General features: G+C 35.4%; 2 protein-coding genes across 2 annotated transcripts in view; one reads left to right on the top strand and one right to left on the bottom strand.

The window, feature by feature from the left end:
• The first annotated feature begins 1170 nt into the window (after positions 1-1170).
• On the top strand, positions 1171-14901 carry LOC123549742 (ankyrin-3-like). Its single transcript, XM_045338061.2, has 8 exons — positions 1171-1509; positions 1848-2057; positions 2835-3044; positions 4028-4106; positions 5289-5420; positions 5903-6041; positions 6564-6680; positions 9532-14901. The coding sequence occupies exons 1-8, from the start codon at positions 1261-1263 to the stop codon at positions 9785-9787; spliced, it is 1392 nt and encodes a 463-aa protein (XP_045193996.2). The 5' UTR covers positions 1171-1260; the 3' UTR covers positions 9788-14901.
• A 2400-nt stretch (positions 14902-17301) lies between these two features.
• The window catches only part of LOC123549743 (rotatin-like), a 36856-nt gene continuing 32305 nt past the window's right edge, over positions 17302-21852 (bottom strand). The window contains exons 25-26 of the mRNA XM_053546590.1: positions 19878-19981; positions 17302-19496 (exon numbers count right to left, since the gene is read on the bottom strand). Coding sequence (XP_053402565.1) covers positions 19365-19496; positions 19878-19981 — 236 coding nt within the window. The 3' untranslated portion in view covers positions 17302-19364. The remainder of the gene's footprint in view (positions 19497-19877; positions 19982-21852) is intronic.

Genomic DNA, 21852 nt, shown 5'->3' with positions numbered 1-21852 from the left:
AAATAGAAGCAGATAGACTAGTTTCGCTCTAAGCCCTCGATTTGTTGATAGTATCAAGACTGTTCTGTAATGTTTTACAAAGACATGCTAGTGAGGTGTCATATGCACTGATGGTTGTGTCATCTGCAAATATATCTGTAGGTGTGTTTTGTAGATGTAATGGCATATCATTTAAGTATCCGTTGTATGGGACAGAAGGGCAGAACATGTAATAGTCAGATAAAATATTGGTAAAGATGTTGTTCGTTTTTCAAATATTTCTGTGTTTTGATGGTATACTTCTAAACCTTAAGAACAAAGTTTAAATGTACAATACATAATTATGATTATTTTAAATGTAATAAAAAGATAGTGCATAATTATGTGTTGGGATATTTTGCACTCATTTTTTTCACAGTGTTGTTTTCATGTTGTATTAGTAAAATTGTATTAATGATGCTTTATTTCACATGAAATGTTACATATTGAAGCTGCTGGCATTGCAAATCAGCAAGAAATATATTAGTGGAATTTACCAAAATTCTGACTGTTTTATTCAGTTTATAAACATTGTATGGTATTGTTATAGACACCTTATAAGTATAAAAGCAGTGCAGTATATCGCCGGCAGAACTTGTGTATATTTTTTAGTACAAGTCTATTAACATATTTATAACAATCAGCTAGAGCTGCAGGTTTGTAAGAATATTTCAGACGTGGATCTTCAATAAAGTTGCATTTAAAAACAAAATAGAATGTTCCAATATTGATTATAAAATTATTTTCATGTTCAGTACTGATCTTTTTGTTTGTTTTTAAGCAGGTGTCAGTGAAGAAGTGTGATACATATTTAATATCAGGAACAGATGGTATACAAGTGAAGAATTACCTAGCACTAGCATACAGTGATTGACACTTCATGATATAACTGTCACATTCAACACTTGACTAGTGAATGGTGCTTTATTTCATATAAAATATTACCTACTAGTGTTTCTGACATTGCAAATCAACAAGAAATATTTCAGTGCAATATACCAAAACTCTGACTGTTTTATTCAGTTTCTAAAAGTTGTATTGTGCCAGAAACATTTCGAACATTAGTGTGTGAAAGTGTTTATTGAAATTATTTGTTTTGGATTATAATGAACCATGTACATTCTTGTTTAAAAAGTGATAATTAAAATAACAGAGTCAGGTGATAAAACTGTTGAAACTTATCATACTTTATTACTTCAAGTCTTCATATAAAAAGTTTGTTTGAGGCAACCAAGTACTGATATGGACATTAATTACACATTCTTTGGAGATAATGTTTGTCGACCAGGAAGGACTGTTTATGAATGTGGGGAAAACCCCCTGCTGGACTGCTTGAAATGTGAAGGGGAAGATGGTGTTTACAAATTGAGAGCAGTTTTAAGAAGTGGGGCAAGCTTGGAGCAGAGTTTCTACGGGTACTCATTTCTCGGAGCAGCGTGCTGTATTGGTAGATGTGATATTGTTGAGGTTATTGTTGATCATTTAAAACAGGTATGTCTATCTGTAGAGTATTTTTTGAAAAATTGGAAAGCATTGTTTATTGGATTTCATGTAGGTTAATACTCTTTGCCAGATTTTTCAGTTAAACATCTTTGTTTTTGAAAACTTGATTTTGGAAAACAACACTGTGTCCATTTGGAGAAATTCACTTATTTGTAAATGGTAGTGTTTAAGGTGAAACACTCACAAACTCATGGCTCAGTATATTTCATTATTTTTTGATCACATGACTTTAATTGCTAAGTTAGTTCTAACAGAAAGGTAGAGACTATAGAAAGATACTTGAACGTTAATAATCTGTGCTGTAAACAATAATTATTTTTTTACAGAGGCAAAATGTGGGAGGCCTTAAAGATTCTGCAAGACGAAGATCACTTCTAGATGACCATGACATCAATGGTTATACACCATTACTTTATGCTGTGTGTGGGGGACATTTTGACATATGTCGGCTACTGATTGAAGAAGGGGCTGATCCAAATTTACCCCACCAGATGTCAAGACAGACCCCACTTCTGATGGCAATAGAACATTCACAGGTATGATTATGAGAAAATAGTATTTTGAGTTGTGTGACAAATATACTAATAGGCTAATAAATGATACCCTCTGTAAGCTACTGACAACTTCTCGACATAATTTTGAATAGAACTACTTATAAAAACAAGATTGTCATCATTTTTGTTAGTGCAAGTTTTATTTTTTTGCTCATCATTTTGGAATTCTTTGCATAAAAATGAGAACTCATTTGAGCATTTCTTTGCTTGTAGATGATATCTTAAAAGTTTAAGAAATAATATATTTCATTCAGTGATTTGTCGCTGAATAAAATCATTGTCTGGTGTTCAGATGCGAAGGAATTATATCATGAGGGCGCAGTCCGAGTGATATAATATGCATCTGAATGATAAACAATGATTTTTATTCAAGAGCAAATCACTGTTTGAGATATATTATTTTGATTCCTACACGTTACCAAGGATTTTAAACTACATCCTTGACGTCATTCATTAAATATTTGCCTGTTTTCTGTTGGTTTCTTTTCCAACGCGCCGCTATACCGTTTGATGCTATGACGTAATAATGGTGACGTCAGAAAAATGAATTGTTGTTTAATAACACAGTTTTCAGCCTCCTTTGTTTAATAGGAAAATGAATCGGGTCATTTTAGAATATTTCTTATTATCTTATATTAGGTCACAACTACTTTTGATTAATTTGATTATTTATTATGATTTATATAGACGACAGTGTGCTCCAGTGAACTTGTGCTTGCCTCAGTTTTCCTGTTTTTGATATTTTGCTATGAACTTCAGGATGAAATGGTGACCTACTTGCTGGAAAACAACGCAGATGTACAGATCAGTGATAATGTAGGAATCACACCACTGTACACAGCAATCAACTGTCGGAATGAGAGGGTTGTTAGACTGCTGATAGGGGCTGAGTGCGATGTGGATATTGGGAGTCAGGATCATACCCCGATCTTTCTGGCAACCAGGACAGGACAGCTAAATATTGTAAAGGTATAATTTACATACTACAAATCAAAGCAAAATAATTATATCCCCACCAAATAAGATTTTGAGGTGCTGAATCAGAAACACTTTTTTTCTCAATTTCTGTTTGTCCTTGGTTTTTTTTTCATGAATACTATTTTGAAATTTGAAAAGGTTTTTAGGATCCTAAGACAAGTTCATATGCCACATCCCATAACTCTAACTTTTATAACATGGTAATAAGTACTAATAACTAAGGGAATAAGTATACTACAGTACTTTGCTAGATTGCAAAGAAATGTAGTGAAAGCGTGAGGAGCATACTTGTGCCTAGTTTAATTTTATCTTTTCACCTTTTTAGAAACTTGGGACTGTAATTTCAACTTTATTGAAGAGGACTGAATGAAAACTATAACACAGTGAAAGTCTTAATAACCATCATTCAACTACAGGGCATTTATTACCGTATATATGTGTAACTTTTACAACTTATGATATTACAAAAAAGATTGACTTTATTTTCTCTGACAAAGCAGTTTTGTGGGGGTATAAATCACTTGTAGTGATAGTTCTAGTCATTTTGCAGGATTGGTGTAGGGAACTTAAGTTGGGTTACTAAATGTTGCACTTGTACATATTGTTTACTTGATGAATTGTCAGGAGAAAGATAAGTAGGGCCATACAAGTAATTTTAGATCATTTTTATACACAGAAGTAGGAAGTGTTTTTGTATTAAGAAGTCCAAAAACTGCACATGCAATTATATGACTGTATCCTCTACAGTGTGTAATATACCTTGATAACTTTGTCCAATCCAGAAAGTCAGAAAGTTACCCACAGCAGACATGGAAAGTTTAAAGCAAATGTTTAAAGCAGCATATGGTATAGCCAGCTCATAACACTTAAAATAATAATGAAAGTCATTACTTTAAAGATTTACCTGTTTTTAATGACTCTTCTGTTAGCCATTGTATATACATTTGTATATAGTGTAATGTTATATATTTCAGATGTTATGTGACGCAGGTTGTCGTAAGAATGTCAGTAATAAATATGGTGTAACGCCAGTGTATGAAGCTGCACTCAAAGGTATGTGCTCTAATTGTGCTGATATATATAAGAGCAGACACAATGCCAATGTGGTCAAGTGGTAACTGCCTACAAAACCAGGTGTCATGAGTTTGAGGCACCACTTCTCTAGCTAAAATTACTAGAACCATTGGAAGCTTCTGAAATTGAAGCATATTGTGTATCTTCTGTCTTCTAGTGTAAGTCACTAACAGTTTTCTAGAAGAGTTGCACGTATATGTTTCCAATTGCAGCTTTGAATAAGCTGAGAAACAAACATGATGATACATATATTGTTAGCTCATCTGATTTTTTGAAAAAAAATGATGAGTTATTGTCATCACTTGATCGGCGTCGGCATCGGTGTCGGCGTTGCCTGGTTAAGTTTTATGTTTAGGTCAGCTTTTCTCCTAAACTATCAAAGGTATTGCTTTGAAACTTGCAACACTTGTTCACCATCAATAGCTGACCCTGTACAGCAAGAAAGATAACTCCAGCCTGCTTTTTGCAAGAATTATGGCCCCTTTTGGACTTAGAAAATATCAGATTTCTTGGTTAAGTTTTATGTTTAGGTCAACTTTTCTCCTAAACTATCAAAGCTATTGCTTTGAAACTTGCAACACTTGTGTTCACCATCATAAGCTGACCCTGTACAGCAAGAAACATAACTCTGTTCTGCTATTTGCAAGAACTATGGCCCCTTTTGGACTTAGAAAATCAGATTTCTTGGTTAAGTTTTATGTTTAGGTCAGCTTTTCTCATAAACTATCAAAGCTATTGCTTTAAAACTTGCAACACTTGTTCACTATCATAAGCTGACCCTGTACATCAAGAAACATAACTCCATCCTGCTTTTTGCAAGAATTATGGCCCTTTTTGGACTTAGAAAATCATGGGTAGGACAATTTTTTCTATTATACAAAAAAATCAGATGAGCGTCAGCACCCGCAAGGTGGTGCTCTTGTTTCATATAAAAAGTGCTTGTTTTATACACAATGCAGATTAGGACATGTGTTTGGTCATAGCAGGAAGTGAAATAATTTGTAAGCATAATTTACTATTTTATGCCTAATTTGAAAAAAAAAAAGTCATTACATTAACATGGTAGTTGTATGCAATATTGAGGACTTGGGTGACTGTTGTTTGTGATAGTTTATATAAAGTGATGTTGTCCTCCTTAACATTTGACTTGCTTGTTTCCAGGTCATGAGGCAGTGTTGGAATATCTGTTAGAAGTTGAATGTAGTCCAAACATTGTAGATATGTATGATCAGTCACCGCTTCATGTAGCGGTGATGTCAGGTCATCTCACCTGTGTCAAACTCTTAATGGAAGGTATTTCATTTTTGTCTGTTAGCTTTGTGTTTGTATTTTTGAATTGATATATTTTGCTCTTGATCGTTTTAGATAAATTTCCAAAAATGTTTTATTTCATTTTATTTCCAGAGGAAATGTGTTTGCAGGCTTTTGGTTTTTTTGATCAATCGGTTTAGGCTAGTGTTTATTTTACTGTTATTAATGAAGATATTGATCATTATTAAGCCAGAGTGAATAGTTCCAGAATTGGTATCAAAAGTAAAAATGTTCAGTAAAATTGTTTTCAGCTGTAACAAAATGGCTGCAGAGACTTAAAAACAATTTTTATATGGCACACAATACCAGTAGATGCTTTCTTTGTGGCTAGAATAGACAAAGTCTATGGATACATATACAGAATATTACTTTTGATTAGTTCTTACCCATGTGAAATGTATTTTTGAGTCCTAAAAATCTTGTTATTACAGCAATATTTAAGGTAGTACTTTCTCTTCTAACAGCTGGTGCTAATTGGAAGCTTCGAAACCATAACAGAGAGAGTGCCTTTGACCTGGCCCTACAGATGGGAAAATCTGAAATTGTGCAATATTTCCTAGAAGAGGGATTTGATGTTTTACCCAAAACTTCAACTCCCAGTGGGTTAGTATATTTTCTTGGCCTGGTAGCTTGATGATTTTGCCCATTAGTAAAAGTTGGAGAGTATTTGATGGTGAATTTTCATCCAACAGTGTGGCAGAATTTTCTTGTAATGTCTCTCCTTTAGCCTGCTGGCGGCAAATGGTTCTGCCTTTGCGACTAGTGCAGACCAAGATCAGCCTGCACCTCCATGCATGCAGGCTGATCATTGTCTGCACTATTTGCTATTCAGTCAGTGCATTTTCAGTGAACAACCCTTTGAATAAGAAGTGGTTCAGCCCAAACTGAATGATGGATCAGTCCATTTTAGAAATTCAGCAGGGTAAAGGTTAAAAGTTATTTGATACTTTTTACCTATCCATTGGAATGCCCCTAGTGGGTTTGTCTGCAACACGTACAGCTGCATTAAATAAAACATGTTACAATTATATGATAAGAGCATGATTATTGCATAACAGGTTAGTGCCAGGAATTTCAGGATTTTAGTGAGAATATTTATGAATTATATTGATGTTTGTATTGAAGGTTGAAGAACATTGTTGCAGTGTTTGAGCAAGGACATACAGCGACACTCAGTGTACTGATAAAGGGTTGTGCCAAATTACCAATGCTTCACTGTATAGGAATGTTACCAATGTTCAGGTTTGTTTTTACCATTAACACTCCGGAGGCAGAGTTTTCCATGACACATTTTTAGCTAACTGGAACTATGTTCAGGGTGAGCTATTAGTATATGTGGATGGTCCATCGACCTGCGTCAACATTTTTACTTCTCCTCTGAAACTACTGGTCAGAATTAAACCAAACTTGGTCAGTAGCATCCTAGCATTGACCTCTTATCAAATTTGTTCAAATGGTTCACTTTGACCTCTTTTAGGGACCGCCAGGGCTAAAAATAGAAAAACCTTAAAAGAACTTCTCATGAACTGCTTGATCGATCTTCATCAAACTTGGTCTGTAGCATCATTATAAGGCCCTCTCCAAATTTTGTTCAAATGCGGGCACTTGGCCCCTTTTAAGGGCTGCTAGAGCTAAAATTAGAAATATCTTTACAAGACTTCTGCTCATGAATCACTAGATGGATCTTCTTCAAACTTGGCCAGTAGCATCATTATAAGGTCCTCTCCCAAGTTTGTTCAAATGGGGGCACGTGACCCCTTTTTTGGGACCACAAGAGCTAAATAAAAGTACCTTTAAAAAAACTTCTCATGAACCACTTGATGGATCTTCATCAAACTTGGTCTGTAGCATCATTATATTTTATACAATTTTATACAAATGGGGACACTTGTCCCCTATTAGGGGCCACTAGAGCTAAAATTAGAAATACCTTTAAACAATTTCCTCGCATGAACTGCCAGATGGATCTTCATCAAACATGGTTTTTAGCATCATTATAAGGTCCTCTCCCAGTTTTATTCAAATGTGGACGATTGGCCCTCTTTAGGGGCTTCCAGAGCTATAATTCAAAATGCACACGAACGATCTTCATCAAACTTTATTTGTAGCGCAAATTATAAGGTCCTTCACCAACATTGTTCTGTTGGGGGCACTTGGCCCCTTTTAGGGACTGCTAGAGTTAGAAATAGAAATACCTTTGAATAATATCTTCTCATGAATTGCTTGATGGATCTTCATCAAACCTGGTCTAGAGGATCATTATAAGGTCCTTTCTTAAATTTGTTTGATTGGGGGCACTTGGCCCTTTTTAGGGGCTACTAGAGCTGAAAATAGAAATACCTTTAAAATTCTTCTCATGAGCCGCTTGGTGGATCTTCATCAAACTTTATTTGTAGCATCGTTATAAGGTCCTCTCCCAATTTTATTTCAATGGGGGCATTTGGCTCCTTTAAGAGGCTGCTGGAGCTGAAATACCTTTAAACAACTTCTTGTCATGAACAGCTGGATAGATCTTCATCAAACTTGGTCTGTAGGATCATTACAAAGTCCTCTCAAATTTATTCAAATGGGAGCATTTGGCCCCATGTAGGGGCCACTAGGGCTAAAAATAAAAATCCCTTTTAACGACTACTTCTCATGAACTGCTCAGTGGATCTTCATCAGACTTGGTCAGTAGCTTCATTATAAGGTCCTGTCCAAAATTTGTTCAAAATTCGTTTGGCCCCTTTTAGGGGCCACTAGAGATTAAAATAGAAATACCATTAAAGTACTTCTTCTTATGAACCACTTGATTGATCTTCATCAAACTTGGTCTGTAACATCATTATAAAGTCTTATGCCAAATTTGTTCAAATGGGGGCACTTTGGCCCTTTTAGGGGCCACTAGAGATAAAGAGAAATACCCTTAAATTATTTCTTCTGATGGTTATGCGTTTTGGTGCTTGACAGCAAAATATAGAAAAAAAACCTTTAAATAACTTTGGTTTTAGCTTAAAGGATTTTCACCAAACCTAGTTAGAATGAAAGTCAGATAGTTAAGGTTTTATTCAGGTGAGCGACTTAGGTGTGATGTTTAGCACCTCATATATCCAAATGACCCTCAAAAGAGGGAGTTTTAGATACAGGCTATAATTGGCAAACATAACCTAACTCTTTATAAATTGAAAGCTTTCTCACATGGTATAGTTCCATTCTGAGGATGGGATTAATCAGTAATAATCAAACATCCAAAAATGACACTTTTAACTGTTTACTGAAGAGATACTTCAAATATGTTAAAAAGTCTATTAAACTGGTAGTGAAAAACATTGTTTTGTTTGTTTTTTTATGTAGAGAAGTAGACTGATACTTCGGCTGTTTTTGGTCGACAGGCATATATTTGTAAACATTAACTGATTAAATAACACAGACTCATTACCTCGACTTTTCGAAGAAAAAGTAGAGCTATTGCACTTGCCCCAGCGCCGGCATCGCCATTGGTTAAAGTTTTTGAAAAAGTCAAATATCTCTGTTACTATCAAAGCTGTTGACTTGAAACTTAAAACAGTTATTTACTATCAAAGTCTACACCAGGAGAAACAATCCCCATAACTCTGATTTGAATTTGACAGTTATGCCCTTTTTTAACTTAGAATTTTTTGGTTAAAGTTTTTGGTGAAGTCAAATATCTCTGTTACTATCAAAGTTTAAAATAGTTATTTACTATCAAAGTCTACACTATGAGAAACAATCCCCATAACTCTGATTTAAATTTTGACAAAGTTATGCCCCTTTTTAACTTAGAATTTTTTGGTTAAAGTTTTATAAAGTTTTTACTGGCAAAGCTCTAATTCAGAGTCAAGCACTGAGAAAAGTCAAGCTCGCTGTCATCAGACAGCTCTTGTTTTAACTTGGGAGCCATAGTTCTTTTATCAAGTTTAAAACCTTGACCTCAGGATTCAGTGGATTGACAGTCAGGCATGTTACCACTAAACCTCCGGTCCTTCAGATCTATAGGAAAGCGTTTAAGTCCTTTCAACCAATGCGTCTTTGTTAAGTTTGCTGTTTACTGTAACAGTGGAAGCCATTTTTAAACCAAACTTTTCTTTTTCAGAAATCAGTCCCATTTGATGAAGCTGCTACTTCACTCTGGCATTCAGACAGTACCTGCTATTCTAATGGCTTCTGAAACCCATCAATGTAAGGAGACTGCTGATTGGCTGAAAGAATTCAAAAACAATCCCAGAAGGCTGCAGGATATCTGTAGAATCAGAATCAGAAGAACACTAGGGAATAAAGTGTTATTTGGAGTAAAACAGTTACCTTTGCCAGTAGATATGAAAAATTTCATCACATTAGATAGACTGTGATAAATACTATGCTCTGTGAGTGGTGATAATGTGGTCTGGGACACACTAAAAACCATTTTGTCTTTTTTAGCTCATCTGATTTTTTGAAAAAAAATGATGAGTTATTGTCATCACTTGAGCGGTTGTCGGCGTCGGCGTCGGCGTCTGCGTCGGCGTTGCCTGGTTAAGTTTTATGTTTAGGTCAGCTTTTCTCCTAAACTATCAAAGCTATTGCTTTGAAACTTGGAATACTTGTTCACCATCATAAGCTGACCCTGTATAGCAAGAAACATAACTCCATCTTGCTTTTTGCAAGATTTATGGCCCCTTTTGTACTTAGAAAATATCAGATTTCTTGGTTAAGTTTTATGTTTAGGTCAACTTTTCTCCTAAACTATCAAAGCTATTGCTTTTAAACTTGGAATACTTGTTCACCATCATAAGCAGACCCTGTACATCAAGAAACATAACTCCATCTTGCTTTTTGCAAGATTTATTACCCCTTTTGGACTTAGAAAATATCAGATTTCTTGGTTAAGTTTTATGTTTAGGTCAACTTTTCTCCTAAACTATCAAAGCTATTGCTTTGAAACTTGGAATACTTGTTCACCATCATAAGCAGACCCTGTACATCAAGAAACATAACTCCATCTTGCTTTTTGCAAGATTTATTGCCCCTTTTGGACTTAGAAAATCAGTTTTCTTGGTTAAGTTTTATGTTTAGGTCAGCTTTTATCCTAAACTATCAAAGCTATTGCTTTAAAACTTGCAACACTTGTTCACCATCATAAGTTGACCCTGTACAGCAAGAAACATAACTCCGTCCTGCTTTTTGCAAGATTTATGGCCCCTTTTGGACTTAGAAAATATCAGATTTCTTGGTTAAGTTTTATGTTTAGGTCAACTTTTTCTCTTAAACTATCAAAGCTATTGCTTTGAAACTTGCAACACTTGTTCACCATCATAAGCTGACCCTGTACAGCAAGCAACATAACTCCATCCTGCTTTTTGCAATAATTATTGCCCCTTTTGGACTTAGAAAATCATTTTCTTGGTTGAGTATTATGTTTAAGTCAACTTTTCTCATAAACTATCAAAGCTATTGCTTTAAAACTTGCAACAGTTTTTCACCATCATAAGTGGACACTGTACATCAAGAAACATAACTCTATCCTGCTTTTTGCAAGAATGATGGCCCTTTTTAGACTTAGAAAATCATGGGTAGGACAATATTTCTATTACACAAAAAAAATCAGATGAGCGTCAGCACCCGCAAGGCGGTGCTCTTGTTTGTGATTGGTAACAGATGTTATCTAATGAACAGAACCTCTCCAATTTTTATGTTGTTTTATTTTTAATCAGATCTTTAAAATAATAGTACGGATTCCTTTAATAATGATTCATGATTGATCAATAGGTGTTAGATCAGTAATTTTATTTGAAGAATGTTTGTTTTTATTCTTAAGTTTTGGAAGTTAAAGAACTATGAGGGACAGCTGTGAAAATAGTTTTAAGGTTTGAAAGAAATGTTATACTTTTTTGCACGTGTTTAATCAACATACATTGATGTATGGCAGATATATTCATTGCTGTTTTTTATGTTTTACATTGTTAAAGTACGTTACTGCTGTTGAATATTTTATATATTGCCTATTTTAGCTTATGTATGTTATGCACATTGATTTTTAATATTTTTAAATAAGGCATTTATTATACATATCATTTAAAATTTACTGCTGTTACAAATGAGCCCCCCGCTGTTACATGACTGAAATACTGTTGAAAAATGGCGTTAAACCCAAAACAAACAAATGAGCCCACACATCTCTTCACCCATTTTAACATGGCCTTTATCATGGTCTTAGGAATAATTCTTGTCATTTTGTGATTCAATGCCAGTCTGTCCCGATTGTTTAAACCCATTGCTAATTTGTAAATACTTTGTTTATTTCATTTTTGTGATAAACAGTGCAAGCTCTATAGAGCAAATACCACTCTGAAGTCAGAAATGTAATTGTTGTACAGAGGTTTTTGCCCTTGAGAGCTTAATTTACTTCAATTTTATGAGAAAAAAATGTCTTTATAGGGAGGTATTCACTTCTTGGAGGTGCTATTATCAGAGGTTATACTGTGAAAATGTCAATGAGTAAAAATTAACCAAACAAGAGTTTATTCATTGTTTATAGAATATGTACTAATTATAGACATAGGTATGCAGGTCAATATAATTACACCTTTACTCCTCTCTTCTGATAACCTACTATCTCTAAAAGTTGAAAAACGGCTCTTAAATATACGTGTAATTGTTTTCAAAAGGACAGTTTTTGAAAAAGTAGAAAATGATGTTTGGAACTAGGGATATGTACTGTTTACAACCTTGTAACTGGCTTACACTGGCACAAATTGTTTCTTAGCCAACTTGTGAGGCTATTAAGTCTTAAATTACACTGTTAAAAGGATCTAATTATGATCATTTGTTGACCATACAAAGGACACCCGGTAGTATCACTTGTGCAATATTTCCTCTGTTTGATCAGAACCATTTCTTTCTTTTTTGTATATTAACTGTTTGTTTTTATGCCCCCGAAGGGAGGCATATAGTTTTTGAACCGTCTGTCTGTCGGTCTGTCAGTCTGTCCGCAATTTTCGTGTCCGGTCCATATCTTTGTCATCGATGGATGGATTTTCAAATAACTTGGCATGAATGTGTACCACAGTAAGACGACCTGTCGCGCGCAAGACCCAGGTCCGTAGCTCAAAGGTCAAGGTCACACTTAGACATTAAAGGATAGTGCATTGATGGGCGTGTCCGGTCCATATCTTTGTCATCGATGGATGGATTTTCAAATAACTTGGCATGAATGTGTACCACAGTAAGACGACGTGTCGCGCGCAAGACCCAGGTCCGTAGCTCAAAGGTCAAGGTCACACTTAGACGTTAAAGGATAGCGCATTGATGGGCGTGTCCGGTCCATATCTTTGTCATCGATGGATGGATTTTCAAATAACTTGGCATGAATGTGTACCACAGTAAGACGACGTGTCGCGCGCAAGACCCAGGTCCGTAGCTCAAAGGTCAAGGTCACACTTAGACGTTAAAGGATAGTGCATTGATGGGCGTGTCCGGTCCATATCTTTGTCATCGATGGATGGATTTTCAAATAACTTGGCATGAATGTGTACCACAGTAAGACGACATGTCGCGCGCAAGACTCAGGTCCGTAGCTCAAAGGTCAAGGTCACACTTAGACGTTAAAGGTCATTTTTCATGATAGTGCATTGATAGGCGTGTCCGGTCCATATCTTTTTCATTCATGCATGGATTTTAAAATATCTACGCATGAATGTCTGACACATTAAGACGACGTGTCGCGCGCAAGACCCAGTTCCGTAGGTCAAAGGTCCTATACTCTAACATCGGCCATAACTATATATTCATTCAAAGTGCCATTGGGGGCATGTGTCATCCTATGGAGACAGCTCTTGTTTCTTTCTGCTTTGTTATATTGTTGAACAGTTGGTTATGTTGACATAAAAAATTGCTTTTTATAGGAAGTTTGTCTTCTCTGTTAGTATGAAATCATTACATATCACTGGCATAAACTTTCTGGTTTTCAAACTTTAAAGATAAGATATATAGGAATTTTATATACTTGCTGGGATATCCTTGTGTGGATTGAAACAGCATGAAATCCATGAAAATTTGTCCCACAAATGTCAAATGAAAAGGAAACAGTGCTCTTGTGTACATTCTGTCTTCTGGGAGTTTATATCATTAAAAATGAGTATTAATCTGTACTTCTTCCATAAGTAATGCCCATCTATATAGATTGATAGGTGAGACATATGTTCTCTGTCACAGAGTCTATGATGATTATATTGTGTCTCAGTCATTTCATCTTCAACTTCTGATCCGCAGTTTTTTTTGGGTTTTTTTTACGAGAACAGGTTAGTACTGGTACTGAATCCAGAATACTGGTTAGGTTAACTGCCCACTGTTACATAACCAAAATACTGTTGGAAAAAAATGGTGCTAAATCCAGTCAAACAAATTCTTCTGTAGGTATCTTGATTTGTTGTTGAAGAATCATTGCTTTAATGTCCTCATCATTATGGTCAGCACATGTAAAATGGCGGGTAACTGGTTTGACGTTTTCTATCAAGATATTTTTAGTGTCGTTCTTGTATAATAGATTTAGGTAATTTTGTAAAATTCAGTTGACCGGAGGGTGATGGAGGTTGAACATTGTGTAATTTATGGTTGAGAAGTATTGCCATATTGTTGAACCTTGTTCTTGTATTTTTGTTAGACTATACAGGTCTTTAAATAGAAAATGAATTTACATTAGAGTAACCATGTTTGTCATTGAAATTCTTTTTAAAAAAATATTTCATAAGTGTAGAAAAAGATGTATTTAAGGAAAAATAATACTTTAGAGAAATACATGATCTCAGTTGCAATATACAGTTGGACCTCAATATCTCAAACATTCCGGCTATCTGGAAGATATTTTCAAGTTCAGTCCCAAAACGATGTACACAAAATATCCCTTGGAATTTGAGATATTGAGTGTCAACTTTACTTTGTATTAAGGTGCCAGTGATACTTTTGTTTGTTGTAATAGCAATTAGTTAGTTTGTTAGTTATGTTTTTTTTTTGTTTTTTTTGAGTAGCAAAGGCAGTTACTGTAGTTATGTTTCAGTTTATATTATTAGCATTATTTTATTTTTTATTAACAAGACGGTGAAACACTTCTCACTCAGTTTACCAAGAAACAGCGCTTGTTGGGCAGTTGATATTGTCCAGGGCCGTTCTAAATATATTAACTATGTTTGGATGGCTGAGATTTCAGGATTACTCAAGCAGTTTCTTTTGCAACCTTGCCTGATCCTTTTTTCTACTGTTTAACTTTTTGTGTTCATTATGTAATTTATGCAGGAGTTGATTAATTATTGTTCTGACTCATTTTTTTTTTATCTTTGTCAGATCTGTCATAATATTTTGATAAAATTTCAATGACATAGACTCTTGGAATACAAAGTTGGCCAAAATGATTGTAAAAGTCGTCAGTATGGACTGTTTTCACTGTTTATTTTCTAAAGAGGAGTTTTTCAACTAGAGAGTTTCTTACAATGTGTGTTGAAGCAGGTTGCACTTGTTAAGTATAAACATTAATGCAGAATTGTTATAAAATCCTCCTTCTAGTCTCATTTCTATGCCAGAATGTGTTCTCTCTGTATTTATGTCTAGCTGTTAGTTTTTCAGGAATTATTAGGAGTAATAGTAGAGTTTTTGTTAAGATTTTAGATGATTTTTTGCATGTTTATTGTTGTGTATTACTGCATGTTTATTGTAGGTTTTATACTTTGAATTAGATTAAAAGAGACTAAATATAACCAAGTTTTATCACTTGTTGTAAATCCAGATTTTGACATTTAGATTCAGACATGAAGTTGGCATTTAATGACGTTTGAGCCCCCCCCCCCCCCCCCAAAAAAAAAAAAACCCACAAACACTCCCTTATACATTTCCACCTATAAATGATTGCCTTTAACCTGAAAAAAGTAGTTCTTTCCTTTGAAAGTGGTGGTGAAGAAATACCAGTTATTGGAGTCACTCACCTGCGCGTCTTACGATATGGAAGATGTCGCAGTATTTTAGAGAATAAATTTGTAAGGAACATGGGCCATTGCCAAACAAATGCAAGAATACTCGCCTCTTGTGTTTCTTGTAAATGATATGTCACACCAAAAAGAATAATTGTCTATTGTAAACAAAAATTGGCAGTTTTGAACTTCTCTGCATATTTCATATTGTCCTTTGATATAGATATAATCAAAGTTAATGGTTTTACATCATTTACTTACTGTTTGCTTACTAATTTCTTTTACTGTAAGCCCCTTAAAGATTCAGTGCAATATAGAGTTGAGCTGCATCTATCATTCAATCCCATACAGATTTTCGAAATAACTTGGCACATACACTCACTTCTTGCTGTGAATTGCATATTAAAATATATAGGTAATAGATTATGTAAAATGCGAGTTTTGTAGCGTCAGTTTACTGAGAAAATATACTGAAATGAAAAAGAAAGCATACATTTTTCGCCACAACTGAAAATACTGTTTCATATTAAAAATAGCATTTTTAGCTCACCTGTCACAAAGTGACAAGGTGAGCTTTTGTGATCACGCAGCGTCCGTCGTCCGTCTGTGTGTGCATCCGTCCGTGCGTGCGTAAACTTTTGCTTGTGACCACTCTAGAGGTCACATTTTTCATGGGATCTTTATGAAAGTTGGTCAGAATGTTCACCTTGATGATATCTAGGTCAAGTTCAAAACTGGGTCACGTGCTATCGAAAACTAGGTCAGTAGGTCTAACAAGAGGACCATGATGGTCCTGAATCGCTCACCTCTTCCCACATGACCCAGTTTTGAGTATGACGTTGTTTTTCTATTATTTAACATAGTGACCTAGTTTTTGAGCTCATGTGACCCAGTTTTGAACTTGACCTAGATATTATCAAGATAAAAATTCTTACCAATTTTCATGAAGATCAATTGAAAAATATGGCCTCTAGAGAGGTGACAAGGTTTTTCTATTATTTGACCTATTGACCTAGTTTTTTAAGGCACGTGACCCAGTTTCAAACTTGACCTAGATATCATCAAGATGAACATTCTGACCAATTTTTATGGAGATCTATACACAAGTATGGCCTCTAGAGAGGTCACAAGGTTTTTCTATTTTTAGACCTACTGACCTAGTTTTTGACCGCACGTGACCCTGTTTCGAACTTGACCTAGATATCATCAAGGTTAACATTCTGACCAATTTTCATGAAGATCTTGTGAAATATATGGCCTCTAGAGAGGTCACAAAGTTTTTCTATTTTTAGACCTACTGACCTAGTTTTTGAAGGCACATGACCCAGTTTCGAACTTGACCTAGATATCATCAAGATGAACATTCTGACCAACTTTCATAAAGATCCCATGAAAAATGTGACCTCTAGAGTGGTCACAAGCAAAAGTTTACGGACGCACGCACGCACTGACGGACACCGCGCGATCACAAAAGCTCACCTTTTCACTTTGTGACAGGTGAGCTAAAAACGACGTCATACTCAAAACTGGGTCATGCGGGAACAGGTGAGCGATTCAGGACCATCATGGTCCTCTTGTTTAAAAATTACACGACAACATCAGAAAAGATATCTAGTACAAAGCTGCCATACCATGATACCGGGAAGCCCCAGAACTGTATCATTAATCCATGTGCAGGTTGGACAGCCTTGAAATATGTTAAAAGAATATCTGCATTTCTTTGTTGTTACAGTTTATAAAATCATCTCAAACGACAGCAAAAGCAGCATCTTAGGTGTCAAGTTGAAATGATTCTCGTGTCCAAACAATGGCTCATATTCTTCCTCCAATCTTCTGCAGGTCTGATTAAATCAGTCAAAAAGTAGAGTGTAGTATATAAAATTCTGCATAAAATGACAAAAACAAGCATGATGTTATTTCTAATTTATTTCACTTATTTGTCTCTCAAAGATGTTTAAATATAAATAAAATACAAATATACACATTTATAAATATCAACATTACTTCTACATTCACAAAAAAATTAAACCTTTACAATTTCTAATGAATTCACATAGCTATGATATAACGTAAAGGCAGGACAATTAAGAGTACCATATACTGTGAAATCATTTTTATTCGCGTAGGACGAATTTTTGCGTATTTCACGCTAGGACCGATGCACGAATTTAAGACCGTGCTAATATTATTTTTTAATTATATTTTTTCATTACTAAATTTGAAACTGCGCGAATTAAAGCCCGCACGAAATAGTCCTTTTTCACGTTTGCGCGAAATTTCATGTCAGCGAATTTAAATGATTTCACAAATCATTAAATCTGCTTTTCACTATGCTTTGCCCAGGTGAAGGAGCTGGTTGTAAAGCATTGTTAGAACAACCATTATTCAAACAGCTGCCGTTAGTTTACAAGTTTGTTGTTTCAGAGATGTAATATAAATACAAACATATAGTATTTATGATCAATATAACATATGAAAAACAAGAGCTGTCTCCATAGGATGACACATGCCCCCGATGGCACTTTGAATGAATAGTTATGGCAGATGTTAGAGTTTAGGACCTTTGAGCTACGGACCTGGGTCTTGCGCGCGACATGTCGTCTTACTGTGGTACACATTCATGCCAAGTTATTTGAAAATCCATCCATGGATGACAAAGATATGGACCGGACACGCCCATCAATGCACTATCCTTTAACGTCTAAGTGTGACCTTGACCTTTGAGCTACAGACCTGGGTCTTGCGCGCGACACGTCGTTTTACTGTGGTATACATTCATGCCAAGTTATTTGAAAATCCATCCATGGATGACAAAGATATGGACCGGACACGCCCATCAATGCACTATCCTTTAACGTCTAAGTGTGACCTTGACCTTTGAGCTACGGACCTGGGTCTTGCGCGCGACACGTCGTCTTACTGTGGTACACATTCATGCCAAGTTATTTGAAAATCCATCCATCGATGACAAAGATATGGACCGGACACGCCCATCAATGCACTATCCTTTAACATCTAAGTGTGACCTTGACCTTTGAGCTACGGACCTGGGTCTTGCGCGCGAGATGTCGTCTTACTGTGGTACACATTCATGCCAAGTTATTTGAAATCCATCCATCGATGACAAAGATATGGACCGGACACGAAAATTGCGGACAGACTGACAGACGGTTCAAAAACTATATGCCTCCCTTCGGGGCCATAAAAAAAGTTAAGCCTAGCTATTGTATCATTAACACTTGCTGTATATAAAGTGTGAGAATTTAATATATAAACAACTAGTTTAGAACTGATCACTTAGAATCACTAACTTTGTATACATCTATCTAAATTTTACTTTTTTTATCACAGTCTATCTAGATGCATACAAGGAGATCTGAGAAACAACTCTCAAATGAATTCACAAAAATTAAAACATTTTCATCAAAATACAAAGAACTGTCATAGTGATATCACACATATTTTTCAAGAATTAACATCTGCAGAAGGATTGTTATGTGACTTCTGGCTTGTGCAGATGTCAGCACACTAAAAACAAATCAAATCCTGCATAAAGGTTTATTCCATCATTAATGTCAACTCAATCTGCTGACAATCTGTAATATCTACAGTTTGACAACATCTCTTAACCTGCTGTCTGCTGGTTGTCCAAGTACTACATTACAGCCAATTACTTTGGATACTTATATCCTAGTAATGATATTACTTAAGAGTCTATTCACTGAATGTCACAGACAGTATCACTCTATTCGCCGACTATTACAGACAATATCACTTTATTCAAGACAATTAATATATACATCTCTATATTCCATGAATGTCCGAGACAATTCATCTGTACTGAATGAATGTTCCAGACAATATAACTTTATTCAATTAATGTCTCAAACAATATCACTTCATTCACTAAATGTCCTAGACAGTATACTGTATTCAATGAATGTTCCAGGCAATATCACTTTATTCACTGAATATCTCGGGCAGTATTTATTTATTCACTGACAGTTTGTATGATAGCTTGAATATCTGTAGCACATTTCTCTGATATATTATCTTCCTGTCCACAACTCAACGCCTCCTGAAGTTTTGGTACCACATTTGCATTCTTCATTACTACCTTTGCCTGAAATGTTCAAACAATCATGCTGTTACCAAAATAATATGGAGATATTATGACAGATACCCTAAATATGCTATTAAAAACAATACTTGTTCAAGGTTCCCTATGTGAACAATATGAAATACTTTTTGTTTTAAATAGACAGAACTTCCCAATGTTTCATTTGGTGCTGGAAAAACTCTTATCTAAACTCTCATTTATTTCAATAGGATTTCATACTAATGGAGTACAAAGCTGTGTATTTTCATATTCATTTAAAATTCTCCTCAGCTTATCTGAGAGCTTCATGTGTCATGTATGCATCTTTTATGCCTGGACCATTTTACACCAGATCTTCTGAACAAAATTAATTCTTATGTAATTATAAATACTACGGTATTATACCTTCTGGTTATTATAGACAAGTGCCCATAGGGCTGAGGCTCCCACAGTCTTCAATCTCTCATCATCACATTCAACACACTGCAGTAGTCGTGGCAACAGTTTATCTAAAATATAGCAGAGATATTCCTTGTATAAATGGTGTTGACAATCTACTACTGACATGTATAAATCTTAATGATAACCTTCCATCCGAAAGTGCTGTAACCATATTTCATGAGGACCCTTCAAGGTCATATAGACCGAAATATCCCTCTATACAGGTGAAACCCGATATCTCAAACTACGGCTATCTGAAAGACATTTCAAACCCGTCCTAAAAATGTGTACATAATATCATTTTAAATTGAATTTTAGTTATCTCGAAGTAAAACGTTTGTTCCCTTGGAATTCAAGATACTGAGTTTCTACTGTATTCTATATAAAATGAAAAATTTTAACAGAGCTGCCACACATAGCTAGACCCATTTCAGAGAAGAAATTCTTACCTTATTTTAAAGAATTACCCTTAAACTGATATATAATGAAAAAAAAGTAGGGATTATGAATCTTCTAAGATATATTCTGCTTGTCACATTTGCTTTAATACTGCAAAATCACATAAAAATCACAATCCTTGACCTGGTATAAACTCTAAGTTAAGCTTTACTTCACCAACTGTAACAATCTCTCCATTTTTTCTTCCAAAATGTCAAAAATACATCCACAATTAAATTAAACAAAGCTAGCTTTCATTTAGACCTCTGTGGCCACACCAAGTGAACAAGAGGGTCATGATGACCCTGAATCGCTCACCTGAGTAATATGAGCCACATGTTTAAAATGGCAAACTGGTGCTAAAATATTACAAAGTAGGTCAGTAGATCATATTTATAGTCACTGAAAGTCAGTTTTAAGATAGGTGTACAAAGCTGTACATGTCATCCAAATTTCAAGGTTGTAAGAAGAAGGTAGGTCAGTAGGTCAAGGTCACAGTCAGGTGACCCCTAATCACTTGCGGTCATCAGGTAATTATAACTAAATAGTCTAGAAAATATGATCTATAATTTTTCTGAAGTATTTATTCCTATATAACTCATATAGCAAGTGACCCCTAGGGCTGGGCCTCTTTTCACCCCAGGAGAATAATTTGAACAATCTTGTTAGATATCCACTAGGCAATCCTACATACCAAATATCAAAGTCCTAGGCCTGTAACTTTCAGATAAGAAGATTTTTTTCCCTAGTATGTAAGTCTTGGGGCATAATTTGAACAATTTTGGTAGAGGACCACAAAGCAATGCTACATACCAAATATGAAAAGCCTAGGCCTGGCAGTTTCAGGCAAGAAGATTTTTAAAGTTTTTTCCTATATAAGTCTATGTAAAACTTGAGAACCCCAGGGCAGGGCCTCTTTTCACCCCAGGGTTATAATCTGAATAATTTTGGTAGAGGACCTCAAGTTAATGTTACGTACCAAATATCAAAGGCCTAGGTCTTTTGGTTTTAGACAAGAAGACTTTTTCCTATATAAGTCTATGTTAACATTGGGACCCCTGGGGCGGGGCCTCTTTTCACCCCAGAGGCACAATTTGAACAAAGTTCATAGAGGACCATTAGATGATGTCACATGCCAAATATCAAGGCTCTATGCCTTCTAGGTTTTGATAAGAACATTTTTAAAGTTTTTCTTTTTGGTTGCCAAGGCAACCAGAGCTCTGCATGGAATTCAATTCCACCCAAGGATCATTCCTGTGAAGTTTGATATAATTCTGTCCAGTGGTTTTCAAGAAGAAGATTTTTTTAGAAAATGTTGAACGCATGACACACGTCACACGACGGACTACGGACACTGAGTGGTCACAAAAGCTCATTATGAGCCTTTGGCTCAGGTGAGCTAAAAACACCATTACAAGAGTTCACCCTGAACCTGTGGTTCAGCTGAGCTAACAAGAGGACCATGATGGTCCTGAATCGCTCACCTCTTCCCACATGACCC

Source organism: Mercenaria mercenaria, chromosome 6 (genome assembly GCF_021730395.1).
Source record: "Mercenaria mercenaria strain notata chromosome 6, MADL_Memer_1, whole genome shotgun sequence".
Taxonomy (NCBI): domain Eukaryota; kingdom Metazoa; phylum Mollusca; class Bivalvia; order Venerida; family Veneridae; genus Mercenaria; species Mercenaria mercenaria.
The sequence above is the reverse complement of the archived record's forward strand: the minus strand, read 5'-3'. Positions and strand labels throughout refer to the sequence as shown.